The sequence below is a fragment of the Mesoplodon mirus genome (assembly GCF_964341445.2).
Source record: "Mesoplodon mirus genome assembly, chromosome: 14".
NCBI lineage: Eukaryota > Metazoa > Chordata > Mammalia > Artiodactyla > Ziphiidae > Mesoplodon > Mesoplodon mirus.
Genome location: NC_138990.1, coordinates 70,698,610 through 70,713,581, shown reverse-complemented (window position 1 = coordinate 70,713,581; position 14,972 = coordinate 70,698,610). Strand labels below are relative to the sequence as shown.

General features: G+C 34.2%; 1 protein-coding gene across 8 annotated transcripts in view; it reads left to right on the top strand.

Moving 5' to 3' along the window:
* The window catches only part of CCDC88A (coiled-coil domain containing 88A), a 123,678-nt gene that overhangs the window by 67,186 nt on the left and 41,520 nt on the right, over positions 1-14,972 (top strand). For all 8 annotated transcript variants that reach the window (XM_082643248.1, XM_082643249.1, XM_082643247.1 and 5 more), the window contains 5 exons: positions 2,364-2,522; positions 4,127-4,273; positions 4,867-5,011; positions 7,818-8,002; positions 13,560-13,697. In XM_082643248.1, the coding sequence (XP_082499374.1) occupies positions 2,364-2,522; positions 4,127-4,273; positions 4,867-5,011; positions 7,818-8,002; positions 13,560-13,697 (774 nt within the window). The remainder of the gene's footprint in view (positions 1-2,363; positions 2,523-4,126; positions 4,274-4,866; positions 5,012-7,817; positions 8,003-13,559; positions 13,698-14,972) is intronic.

The window sequence follows — 14,972 nt, the reverse complement described above, 5'->3', positions numbered from 1 at the left end:
GACTGTTTAAGAATTTGCTTCTTTTAATTACTCTGTAATGTTTCATTTTCATTTAGAGGTAGTACAAGAGGTCTTCTTTAACCCATAAATGGTAAGGATTGGGGTAAGGCTGGACAATTATTTCTTCTCCTTACTTCACCTAACCTGCCATTTTAAATTCAGGGAACATTTCACTTGTGGGATCATAAACTGGGAACTTTCTAGATGAATGAATCTAGGGATCATAATTTTTAGTTTTAGATTTGCTGTTGCTGCTATTCCACTTGGTAGCAGGGTTTTTTTGTATTTGTGTTCCATCTAAAATTGTGGTTCTCAATCTTTTTGGTCTCAAGACCCTTCTTTACTCTTGAAGATTATTGAGGATTATTTAATGTGTATTCTCTTTACTGGAATTTACTATATTTGAAATTAAAACTAAGAATTTAAAAAGTATTTATTAATTCATTTAAAAATAATACTCAGTCCACTCCATGTTAACATAAAAATTATATAGTAATTAACCATTATTTTCCAAAACAAAAAAAAATTAGCAGAATAGTAGTCTTTTATATTTTTTGCAAATGTTTTTTAAATGCCTGGATTAATTGAAGACTACTAGATTCTCATATCTATTGAATATTTCTGAATTCAGTCTGTTAAGATATCACATGCCATGTATGTAGCCTCTGGAAAACTCCACTGTCCCTTCATGAGAGAATGAGAGTGAAAACAGCAAGTACTGTCTTAGTATTATTATGAAAATAATTTTGACCTCATGAATTCCCTGGAAGGGTTTCAGGGACCCACAGATTTCCCTGGATCACACTTTTTGATTACTGCTACTCAAAGAATTAGAAGAGGGCTTTAAAAAGGTTGAATTTTAATACTTATTTCAAATGGCATAAAGATATGCACTAATCATATGCAAGTAATCATTCATGTGAAAGTATTAAAAACTCAGCAGGATTTTGGTAACATGTCTGGATAGAAACATTATTTCTCTAAAGTAACTAATGATCAACTTTTGTAAGAGTTTGCCTCTTCTGTGTTTTTACTATCTGGCATTTGAAAGTTAACTTTTCACCTTAAATTCATTGCAAATGGTTATGTTGAGGAGAGGTTTACTTACTTTAAAATATCCTGAATATTTTTTACATTCTTAATGGAGACCATGATATATAAAAGTTTTTATGCAAGCGTATGCTTTTATTTTTGTATAGAAACATTAAAAATTTTTTTATTATTATTTTTAAATATTTATTTATTTATTTAGCTGCACTGAGTATTAGTTGTGGCATGCAGGACCTTCATTGCTATGTGCAGGATCTTCGTTGCTGCATTTGGGATCTTTAGTTGCAGCATGCAAACTCTTAGTTGCAGCATGTGGGATCTAGTTTCCTGACCAGGGATCAAACCCGCTCCCCCTGCATTGGGAGCACGGAGTCTTAGCCACTGGACCACCAGGGAAGCCCCTAGAAACATATATGGGTTTTTTTTTGTTTTTTGCGGTACGCGGGCCTCTCACTGTTGTGGCCTCTCCCGATGTGGAGCGCAGCCTCCGGATGCGCAGGCTCAGCGGCCGTGGCTCACGGGCCCAGCCGCTCTGCGGCATGTAGGATCTTCCTGTACCGGGGCACGAACCCGTGTCCCCTGCATCAGCAGGCAGACTCTCAACCACTGTGCCACCAGGGAAGCCCAACATATATGTTTAAAATGCATATTCTTGGTTTAAAAAAAGGCTTTTTTATCTTCCCATTTAAAGAAAAATAATTAAGGTGTAATTTATATACCATTGAATTTACACTTTTCGCAGTTCATCGCCTTAACCACTTGGCCTCCTCGTCCCACAAAAATCACACTTTTAAAGTACACAAGTCAGGGACTTCCCTGGTGGCGCAGTGGATAAGACTCTGCGCTCCCAACGCAGGGGGCCTGGGTTCGATCCCTGGTCAGGGAATTAGATCCCATACGCATGCCGCAACTAATAGTTTGCACGCCACAGCTAAGGACCTCATGTGCTGCAACTAAGGAGCTGGGGAAATGCAACTAAGGAGCCGGCATCCCACAACGAAGACCTGGTGCAAATAAATAAATGAATGAATAAATAAATAAATAAATAAATAAATAAAAATAATAAAGTACACAAGTCAGGGACTTCCTTGGTAGTCCAGTGGTTAAGACTCTGTGCTTCCAATGCAGGAGACACAGGTTTGATCCCTGGTCGGGGAGCTAAGATCCTACATGCCACAGGGCGCGGCCAAAAAAGAAAGTATACAAGTCATTGTTTTCTTGTGTGGTTTTTTGGTAAATTCTTCAAATTGTACAACCCAAGGATTATCAATTTGAAAATAATATTTTAAATATTAATATGTATTTATATTTAGAACATGAGTTTGCTTTCGGATGCTCGTTCTGCAAGAATGTATCGAGATGAATTAGATGCACTTCGGGAGAAGGCTGTCAGAGTTGATAAGCTTGAAAGTGAAGTTAGCAGATACAAAGAGAGGCTACATGATATTGAATTTTATAAGGCAAGAGTTGAGGTATGTTATGTAATTTAAACCATTCACAGTTCTTTTCTTTAGAAGTATTATGATTTTTCAAAATGCATTTAAAGTGCACTTTAATAAATGTAAGGAACTCTTGAAACATTGAGCAAACTGTAAATAGCATCAGGTGTTTATTTTATGATAGATTAGCATATTGTTTAGACTTGTGAAAAGGGATTTTTGGATGCTATTCATTTTATTGAATTCTTTGGGGCTCTTTCATTCCTTTATTTTGTATTATATGTAGTGAAGACTTTTGAAATCAAAATAAAGTATATATCTCTACTAATTTCTAACTTGTTCCTAGAAGTGAGTGCGAAACACATTTCTGATTGCTGCTCAACTCAGAATACTAAATTAGGATCAATGAAGGGGAAATCAATATCTGTCTCCCCCTCTCTCTCTGCCCCTCCCCCCACCTCTCTCTCTATCTCTTCCCTCCCACCCCCATTTGTCTTCTCTCTTTATATATATGTATGAACAAAGTAGAAAAAACAATTTTTCTTAGTTAATGGTTGCAGTTCTGTGTTACATGATGTTGAATTTGACAGCAAGAATTTCAAAATCCTTGCTTCTTGGCATTCTTTTTTCCTTTCTCCGTGATTTCTTCATTGTCTGTAAACAGAGGAGATTTTGGTCAGTTTTAATATGGGGATAAGAAAGAAGGAGTATGCTAAATCAGGAAATGAAAACATTATAAGAGAAAGTTAGAACTTAGCCTGAATGTTACCAGAAAATAGACCCAATAGAGTGCAAAGATAAGGTGTATATCCGTTCTTTGTTAATTGTTTAAATAGGCGTATGCTGGAGGGGTGGGATAGGGAGGGTGGGAGGGAGGGAGACGCAAGAGGGAAGGGATATGGGAACAGATGTATATGTATGACTGATTCACTTTGTTATAAAGCAGAAACTAATTTAAAAAAAATTAAAAATAAATAAATAAATAAATAGGCGTATGCATGGCACTATTAAGGGATCCTCATGGATGCCACTGTTTTAATATACTTTCTCTTGACTTCAGCTTATAAACTGTAGGCTTAAACTTAGCAATATAGATTTGTGAACATGTCTTCAAAACATACATAGGAGTTTAAAGATGTTTACATAAAATATTTATTGATAAAGCCTTGGTTTATGATTCTGTGAGTCTTAATTCAAGTCTTGGTATTTTACTCAAAAAGCCCAAATTCTTCACTTTCAAGTAGAGAGAAACCTAAATCTATTTCAGAAAAATAAATTAAGCCCTGATTCTATGGCGATTGGTGTCTTAAATATCTGGAAGACTACTTACACTGAGTTCCTTATCCTTGTGACTAAGGAATTTAAATATACCCTGACAATTTCATGTGAAATTATAGTAGTATTATTCATCCTAATGTAAGTACTGAGTATTTTGTTTATATAATAACTTAAATTCTGGGAAATAAAATGAAACCAACTATGTTTCTGTTATTCAGTAGCTTTACTCTTGCATAGAACTGTTGATAAAGACTGCTTAATGTCTTACTTTATAATAAAGAATTTTTATGTTTCAGAGGTTTAAAGATTAACATATTAATGTATTTGTGACAAATAAAGCCTACTTGAAATGTTTATAGGAATTAAAAGAAGACAATCAAGTTTTATTAGAAACAAAAACCATGTTGGAAGACCAATTAGAAGGAACTCGAGCTCGTTCTGATAAATTACATGAATTAGAAAAAGAAAATTTACAACTGAAGGCTAAACTGCATGATATGGAAATGGTACGTATTATAAGGTAGATTTATTACATGGCTTCTAAGTAAAAATTCTAAGATTTATCTGATTTCCCTATAGTGACAAGGATGGCTAGTGTCCTTAAGGCCTTAACAGAGAAGAGATAGCTAAATAAATTAGATGCTTCCAATTTTATATGAATTCAGAAGTAGTAGAAATTTCTGCTTTTGTTACAGAGGGGTATTATTTATTAATTTTGACTACTGCTTTTCAGAAAACGCTAATAAGCAGTTGTGCAAACACTCCTTTAGAATATAGAAATACAACTATTTGCTAAAATTTATCTTTGGGTCAGAAATCATTTGTTATATCATTAAAACAATATATTGACTATGAAGAGGTATTTTCAGTGTCCCCAAAGATCACTATAAAAAGATGTCAGAGACCTGATCAGTTTAGTGACCAGCAGTAATAATTATAATTGATTATTAGCTTCAAATTGTGAAAATTTTGAGGAACTCACTATTTATCTCATTGTACAGTTTCTGATAAATGAAAGTTATAAGTAATAACATATTAGCTTGAAATTGTACTGTTTCTTAGCTTTCTTTTCTGTCCCTACTCCCTGCCAATAAAAAAGGAGCGTGATATGGATAGAAAAAAGATTGAAGAATTAATGGAAGAAAATATGACTTTGGAAATGGCACAGAAACAAAGTATGGACGAATCATTACATCTTGGCTGGGAGCTGGAACAAATATCCAGAACTAGTGAACTTTCTGAAGGTATTTCCAATACTCTTTTTTTTTATTTAAATGGATGAATGAATAAATGAAGTTGTATTTATGCTTACATTTCTGGATATTTCATTGCTGTTCTTTATTTTCCCTGGTTGGAGATGTCACAAAAGGCCACATATCTCCCTAGATAGAATTTCACAGAGTAGTGTGTTAATTTCCATATGCCTGGGTCTGGTCCTTATCTTTGCATGTCTTACAACTCAACTTTGAGTGCAGTAGCAGATTTGATCAGTTGTTTAGGCACAATTTCATGTTCATATCACAATAAACTGGGATATCAGTTTATTAATTTATTTTGAGAGATACAGCCATCTACAAAATAGAAAAGTCATTAGCTGGTCACCATGTTCTTTGACTTCAGGCAAACCTAAATAGGAAATCAGAATGCAGTGGGAATATTCTTTGGTGAATATGTAGCCAGAGTAAAGCAAGTTAAGGATCTTTATGGCTACTTTCATCAGTATGTTGGATTTTAGGATTATACCTACCATTTATACCCTGGAGGTAGTGAAAGACCCCAGATAAATTTTTAACTTTTGGCTCTATTTCCCTAGGCTCCACATTAACTTGTCCTCTTTAGTAAAGCTGGGGCACACACATACAATGTGGCTTTTTGTGTTAAAGCTTTGAGTTTGCTAATACTGCTATACAATACTTTATTGAAATTATACCCAGGTCACATTTATTTGAATTAGACTGGTTCCCTAATTCCTTAGTTACCCAGTATTTAGATTATTATACCTGTTTTTCTTCCTTTAGCAGATATGTATTAAGCACCTACTATGTGTAAAATATTATACCAGGCCCTGAGGATATAGTGGTGAGGTAGACACATAAGGTCTGAAAGAGCTTATAACCTGGCGCTTAAAGAAGTTACTTCTACAGATGACTCATCATATTTATTACTATTAAGCTTTTCCTAATTTTACACTTGAGAATCTAATTCCGGATTCTGGGACCCCATGTAAATTGACTTCATAGTAAGTGATTATATTCAGCTGAGAATGAATTTACTGGGATGTGTTACTTAAAATATTTGTGGAACTTTTTAACTGTATTCCATGTGAATTGAGTTACAAAGAAAACAATTCAGACTTAAATGTTTTCTACTACTACAGTAGTTAAAATTACAGTTAGGAGTTTTCTCACCTGTTAAGTGGGGATAATAACAGTAAGTACTATCTTACAGGGTTGTTGTGAGGGTTGAATTTGTTAATGAAGCCCTTTAGAACTGTGCCTAGTAAATAATGAGCATTTGAGTGTTTTTTTATTATTATTATCATTATATCACAGTTGTTTTGCGGGGGTCATAGAACATAAAATTCATTCTGTGTGGCATAGTTTTTTTTTAACTATACAAGGGACTTTCTAGAAAATTTGCAAACTCTGGAAAAAGGTAAAGGAGGAAATCAAAGTCACTAATAATTTCTTGCCTTTTACATTTCACAAAATTTGCTTCTAGAATTTTCCTACACAGGGTTATTTTTTATATCATCAGATCAGTGTGTATATACAATTAAGTTTCCTTTTTTCATCTAAGAATATAATGTAGACAATCTTCCATGTTAAAAATGTGCCGTAAGTATCCTTTTAAAGTCTTTGTAGTCTGACTGGAAGCTTCCTCAAAGCATGTAGTATTGAAAGCTTTATTAAGGCATATCATGTTTTGTAGCCTGACCTTGTTTAATTGAAATGCATGACCTCAAATCATGCAATTAGAGTTGTACTTAAGAAGACTTGGACAACTAGTGGAATTTATAAAAAGTCAATAACTACCTAGTATACTAGCTTTTAATAAAAGATTAACAATGTGCTGACTAGAACAAAAGCTTGAAATAAGAATTGAGGCTTTCTTTACTTAAAATCTAGGGGATATTTTACTCTACCTAATTTTTAAAAGAATGTATGACTTGTGTGGCTACATGTTTGTGTGTGCGTGTGTTTCTTTGCTTTTTATGATGGAGGATTTCAAACGTACGCAAAAGTAGACAGACCCAGAAATTCCCTCCTGTATTTCTGTTTATTTCCCTTCCTGAAGTCTAGGATTTCAAAACAAATTCTAAGTGTCATATTTCATTTGTAAATCCTAATATTTTTATATCATCAAAATATTTAATGAGTCTGTTATAGGGTTATTAAAAATAATTATTTTTGGCTTACTGGAGAGCATCATTTACAGAAGTCAAAACTCAGTTTTCTTATTTTAAAAAATAGAATGCTGAAAGCTACTTAGAAAGATGATTTCTGTTGGCAGAATGGACTGCATGTTGCTGTTTATACGTAATTAGCCAGGATTCTTCATTTAGAGAAAGACTTTTTCAAAGTGACTAGTGTATAGTACTGTCTTGCCTTTCTCAGAATCAGATTAGGATTTTTTTCTCCCTCAAACTGTTTTCCTTTATCTTTGAAAGTGTGGTGTAGGATATGCTTTATACTTCTTATTTGAGTCACATAATGACTCTATTAGATACACTGGGTAATAACTATATTTTGTCAAATAACCTAAGAGTCATTGAGGTTAAAGTTAATTTCTCATGGAACTAGAACTGAAAGTCTAGTCACTTCAGTCTAAATTTTGTACTTTTTTTTTTCACTAGAGTGCTTATGGATGCATTAGAAATTCAATATTTACCTGAATTTTATATCTCTTTTCTTATTGTGTCTATCTTGCATAACTTTATAAATTTTTTATAAAGTTAAGGACCAGGTGATTTAGTGTATTTACACTAAATATTTTAAATAGTGAAGAGTAAACATAGTTTTACCAGTGACGTATTTTTCAATATTATAGCACCACAAAAATCCTTGGGCCATGAGGTAAATGAATTGACATCAAGTAGGTTGTTGAAGTTGGAGATGGAAAATCAGAGTTTGACAAAAACTGTAGAAGAGCTTCGGAGTACTATGGATTCTGCAGAAGGCACCACTTCCAAAATCCTGAAAATTGAAAAAGAAAATCAAAGACTAAGTAAGAAGGTAAATAAAAATTAATATTTAATGTAATGTAAAAAAGTATATGTAAAAGTATAAATAAATAGCACTGAGATAGAACATTTATTTTCCAGCTTTTAGTGTACCCTCAATATTATTTTAACTTATTATATAAAATTTCAAACTTACATAAGTGTGAAGTGAATGAACTCATTCAGCTCTAGACTCATTCATTCAGCTTCAATAATATTAACTTATAGCCAGTCTTACTTCTACTCTTTTTTTTTTTTTTTTTTTTTTTTTTTTCTTTTTGCGGTATGCGGGCCTCTCACTGTTGTGGCCTCTCCCGCTGCGGAGCACAGGCTCCGGATGCGCAGGCCCAGCGGCCATGGCTCACGGGCCCAGCCGCTCCGCGGCATATGGGATCCTCCCAGACCGGGGCACGAACCCGTATCCCCTTCATCGGCAGGCGGACTCTCAACCACTGCGCCACCAGGGAGGCCCTTACTTCTACTCTTGATACTCTCCTAACAGCCACTAGATGATTTTGAAGTAAATCCTAGATGTCGTACTATTTCACCAATAAATATCTCAGTATAAATCTCTAAAAAGTAAAGAATTAAAAAAAAAAAAAGAACAGTGACATTATCACACTTAAAAAATCATAGTTTTTGGCCAGCATTTAAATTTTTCCAAATCTATTAAGATTTTTAAAAAATATTTTATTTGAATATGAATCCAAATAAGATCAGTACATTCAATCAGTTGTTGTGTCCCTTAAGTCTTTTTTAGTCTATAGATTGACTCTTCTTTCCTAGCAATTTTTCTGTTGAAGAAACCTCAAACAGGTGGCACATGTCTGGTTGTCTCTCTATGATGTTAGTTGTCATAGAAAACCATTTGCTTAGATCCCTGAATTAATCAGAGTTTACAAAATCTTGATATTATATCATCCATTCTTAATTTGGTAGCTAGAGTATTTCTATAAGAAAAAACTTCTTTTTAAAAACTATTGGTTTAAAAAAAAAAAACCACCACTGGTTACTCTGAGAACAGCTCTTAGGGGTAAAGTAGGAAGAACGTTTGATTCTTTACCTTTATTTACCAGTTTCCTAGTAATGAATCAGTTCTCTCATATCCTCCTGAGATAGTTAGGGAGTGAGTTTGTTGTTTATTTTAGTGTCGTTATGAACTCATGGATTTAAAAATATTTAAAGTATTTTAATACACTGTATTTATTTTTCTTACTCTCCCAACTCTTTAAGCTGCTTCCTGAATCCTTATGACATGACCTTAGCACTCCTGGAGAGCTTCCTTGCTTTCTACCATGACAAAGTGTTCTCTTAAACATTTCCTGCCTCAGTCCTGAAAACAGCCATTTCTCCAAAAAGCCCTTGTTCCTTTTAGTGGGAAGTGGTATTTAGAGACCACAATTTAGGGATTATGAAACCTGAATTTTAACTAGACTTTGAACAGAAATACAAGTGTACCTTTTTTTTATTGCATTTTACTTTATTTCACTTCACAGATAATTGTGGTTTTTACAACTTGAAAGTTTAAGGCAATCCTGCTTCAGACAAATCTATCAGAACCATTTTTCTAACAGCATTTGCTTATTACTTCGTGTCTCTGTGTCACCTTTTGGTAATTTTCACAATATTTCAAACTCATTGTTATTGTATTTGTTATGGTGATGTCTAATCAGTGATCTTTGATGTTAGTATTGTAATTGTTTGGGGGCGCCACAGACTACACCCATGTAAGATAGTGAACTTAACCCATAAATGGTGTGTGTGTTCTGACTTCTCCACTGACTGGTGAGTCCCCCATCTCTCTCCCTCTCCTTGGCCCTCCATATTCCCTGAGACACAACAATATTGAAATTAAGCCAGTTAATAACCTACAGTGGCCTCTGTGTTCAAGTGAAAGGAAGTGTCGCACGTCTCTCACTTTAAATCAAAAGCTAGAAATGATTAAGCTTAGTGAAGAAGGTGTGTTGAAAGCCAAGACAGGCTGAGAGAGAGGCCTCCTGCACCAGTTAGCCAAGTTGTGCATGCAAAGAAAAAGTTCTTGAAGCGAATTAAAAGTGCTACTCCAGTGAACATACGAATGATAAGAAAGTGAAAGACCATTATTGCTGATATGGAGAAAGTTTTAGTAGTCTGGATAGAAGACATGCCAGCCACAAAATTCCCTTAAGCCAAAGCCTAATCCAGAGCAATGCCCTCTCTTTGATTCTTTTAAGGCTGAGAGAGGTGAGGAAGCTTCAGAAGAAAAGTATGAACCTTGCAGAGGTTGGTTTGTGAGATTGAAGGAAAGAGCTGTCTACATAATATAAAAGTACAACAGGAAGCAGCAAGTGCTGATGTAGAAGCTGTATTTAATTATCCAGAATATCTAGTTAATATAATTAATTAAGGTGGCTACACTAAACAGTAGATTTTCAGCATAATCAAAACAACCTTCTATTGGAAGAAGACGCCGTCTAAGACTTCCATAGCTAGAGAGGGTCAGTCAGTGCTTAGGTTCAAAGCTTCAGAGAACAGCCTGACTCTCTTGGTAAGGGGCTAATGCAGCTGGTGGCTTGAAATTGAAGTCAGTACTCATTTACCATTCCCAAAATCCTAGGGCCCTTAAGAATTCTGCTTAATCTACTTTCCCTGTGCTCTCTCAGTGGAACAACAAAGCCTGGGTGACAGCACATCTGTTTATAATATGATTTACTGACTATTCTAAGCCCACTTTTGAGACCTTACTGCTCAAACAAAAATTCCTTTCAAAATACTGCCGATCATTGACAATGCACCTGGTCACCCAAGAGCTCTGGTGTAGACTTAAAATGAGATTCATGTTTTCATGCCCACTAAGACAACATCCATTCTGCAACCCATGGATCAAGGAGTAAGTTCGACTTTCAAGTCTTATTCTTTAAGAAATATATTTTGTAAGGCTATAGGTGCCATAGAAGGTGATTCCTCTGATGGATCTGGGCAAAGTCAATTGAAAACATTCTGGAAAGGATTCACCATTCTAGATGCCATTAAGAACATTCGTGATTCATGGGAAGAGGTCAAAGTAACAACATTAATGGAGTTTGAAAGAAGTTGATTCTGACCCTCATGGATGACTTGGAGGGGTTCAGGACTTCAGTGGAGGAAGTTTTGCAGATGTGGAGGAAATAGCAAGAGAACCAGAATTAGAAATGGAGCCTGAAGATGTGACTGAATTGCTGTACTCTCTTGATAGAACTTTAATGGATTAGGAGTTGCTTCTTATGTGTTAGCAAAGAAAGTGGTTTCTTGAGATGGAATCTACTGGTGAAGATGCTGTGAAGATAGTTGAAATGATAACAAAGGACTTAGAATATTACATAAAGTTGATAAAGCAGTAACAATGTTTAAGAGAAGTGACTCCAATTTTGAAAAATATTCTGATGCTGTTAAATGGCATTGCATGCTACAGAGAAATCATTCATGAAAGGAAGCGTCAATCAACGCATAAGAAATTGCATAGTCACCCCAACCTTCAGCAGCTACTACGCTGGTCAGTCAGCAACCATCAACAACTAGGCAAGACCCTCCACCAGCAAAAAGATTATGATTTACTGAAGGCTCAGATGATGGTTAACATTTTTAGCAGTAAAGTATTTGAAGGTCTGTACACTGTTTTTTTAGACATAATGCTATTGCATACTTAATAGACTACAGTGTAGTGTAAACACAGCTTTTATATGCACGGGGAAACCGTAAAATTCATGTGACTCATTTAATTGCGGTATTTACTTTATTGCAGTGATCTGGATCCAAACCTGCAATATCTCTGAGATATTCTGTTTTCCAATTGTGGGACAGTTAGACCAAGTAATTTATTTTTGCATATCTTTCTGCCTACACACACACACACACACACACACACACACACACACACACACTATACATAAATAGAAATCATATTATAAAAGCATACCTGATATTTTTATCATGAACCCCTTCCATCACATATGCTCTCTAAAATGTGCTTTCACTTTTGTTTCCAGTTCTTGGTCACTGTGAACAATACTGTAATAAATATTCTTATACATGTGTCCTTATGAATTAATTTTTATTTCTATTTGTAGTCAGCCATGTCTAGTTTTTCCTTCGATGGATCCTGGGTTTCTAGACTCGGTTATGAAAATCCCTCTAATTTTTAGACCAGTAGTTTTGAACAGGTATGCCTCAGAATCACTTTCAGGACTTGTTAAGGTACAGATTGCTGAGCTCTATGCCCAGGGCTTGTCATTTGGTAGGTCTGGGGTGGGGGCTAAGAATTCTCATTTCCAACAAGTTCCTAGGGGATGCTCATCCTGCTGTTTTGGAGCCATGCCTTGAGAACTGCTGCCTTTGATAATGCAGATAGACTAGACTCCTTGATTTTCTTGCAAGATCTTTACTCTCTTAAAACATTTTGCATCATCTTTAGTTCACTAACCAAATAATCTTAATAAGTATTTCACAATAAATATAGTGTTAAATATAGTGTTAAGAGTGGCCATTTAGAATTCAGAACAGTTTTATTTTTGTTGTCACTATAATTGGATCTGGAAATTTGATTTTGAAATTAGCTTTAAAGTCTAATTAGTAAATTCTTATGATTCCAGCAATTTTTGATCAATTCATTGTATATCTTTTGTAAGCTGAATGTTTCACTTGAATTCCATAACACAACAGATGCATTTAATTAAATAACTACTATCCATATATTTCAATCAATAATGGGAGAACCAGATTAGTTATTAATAGCTTAAAGTTTCCTGATTGTGTAAATTAATGTTGAATTGAGTTATTGGATTAGATTTGTGACTTGATGCTTTTGAGATGTTACTTCTTAGAGTTCCTAACTATTAATATAAAGATTTAAGTAATATTTAAACTGAAGTGGAGTATTTTACATACCCAAATCTTCTTTATTTTTTTTACCTGGTTTGAATATGTTATATAATGGGAAATCAATAGTTTGGTATATTTTGAAGTTGAATTTGCTTTTTCATATTTATTAACCTCATACTTTATTATATCTTTAAAATGTGTAATTCACAATAAATTTAAACGTATAATTTAAGTATTTGCTGGAGTTTTGTTCAGACCTTATTTGTCTCTAGTAATCTCCTTTTTTCTTTCTCTTTTCTTTTTATTTTAATCCAAGTCCCTTCTTGTTTCCTCATTTTCTCATCTTTTCCTTCTTGAGCACTGAAATTCCTTGACTAATTAAAATTTCGCTTTACAAATCCATTCAAGCCAAGAGAGTTTTCAATAAGATTTGTACATTCTTCATATGGCACGTGTGTATGTATTTAGTTATGTTTGTGTTTAGAAGTAGAACTTTGCCCTCAAAGATGCAGAGGATAAGAAAGATAGTCATGTTACGTACATTTTATACAGCTGCTAAAATTAACTCGGAATGTTATCAATACTTGAATTTTTCTATGAAATTCTTAAATTGCACCATTTGAGTATTAAAACTGTGTTCTATCCTTTATTCAATGATTAGCTTTTGTTTTTACATGTTTCCACTATTGTGAAATATTTAATGATATATTGTTTTGTGATTTCATTTTCTCCAGGTTGAAATTCTTGAAAATGAGATTATTCAAGAAAAGCAAAGTCTTCAGAATTGTCAGAATTTAAGCAAGGACCTAATGAAGGAGAAAGCTCAGCTTGAAAAAACAATTGAAACACTTAGAGAAAATTCAGAGAGACAGGTTCTTAAATTTCCTATTAAGCAACATATTTTAAAATTTATTAGCACAAGTTATTTTAAAGCTTGTGCAAAATGTTCATAATAACGTTAAATGGAAATATTTTAGAATTTTTTAGATTTTAACATAACTATGGTTTTACCTCATTTTCTATCCCATGCATTTTAGGAAAGTTGAAGGGAAAGCTTTAGAATTTTTTAAATTGCCAGTGTGCTTAATAATTATCTGGTATAAAATTTTGTGGTACCTGTGTTTGAATCGCTTTCAAGTGTCATTGGAATAGAACTGCAGATTTTAAAGTCCCTGAATGAAGTTGGGGTGAAATGCAGCTCTACTCTGATCCTACTAAGGAGGGACAAGTGGTGGCAGCACATATCTTGGATATTTTCGTACTTGCTTTCAAGTGTTTATTGGTTATTCTCATTTTATGCTTGAGGAAACTGAGAATTGAATAGATTAAGTGACTGGCTGTTTTAAATTTTCTAATTTTTAGAAGTAAAATGGAGACTTACCTGACAGTCCAGTGGTTAGGACTTTGCGCTTACACTGCAGGGGTCACGGGTTTGATCCCTGGTCAGGGAACTGAGATCCCACACCCTGCATGCTGCACAATGTGGCCAAAAAGAAAAAAAAAATGTCAAATGATTTGTTTTGTATTATCTAGGTATAGTCCTCAGGCCACCTATAAAAATACAGATTTCCATAGAGCTACAGAAGAAAAATTCTAGAGCTAAGTATGAATCTCTACTTTTACAAGGTTCTCGGGATTGTTTTACACACTGAATTTTAAGAACCATTACAATAGGCCATGGTATAAATTGGATGGACTAGTTTTAAAATGTACCAGAGATTTTGTTATTTTGATGTTTCAAAATTAGAATGCTTTTAGGGAATAAATACACACCAATATACATGCACATAGAGCAAATAGTGTATTTACTGAGGATTCACTGTGTATATGCATTGCGAAATCTATTGAATGAACGTAAAAGCTTGTATCTTCAAGAAGATATGTATGTACACTTCACCTATACTCATATTGCAATTTAAATCATGTAACCATAAATGATCTGAAGATCATTTTGATTAATATTCAATACATTTCTCTTAACCATTCCTTTACATTATGGATTCCCTAAAGATGTGAACTTTAAAGACTTGTCAGTATATGTACACGGTGATCTCTCAGTAAATATTTGTCAATTAAAATTAAGGTAGACGGTTTTAGCACCTTTTTTTTTTTTTTTTGCGGTACGTAGGCCTCTCACTGTTGTGGCC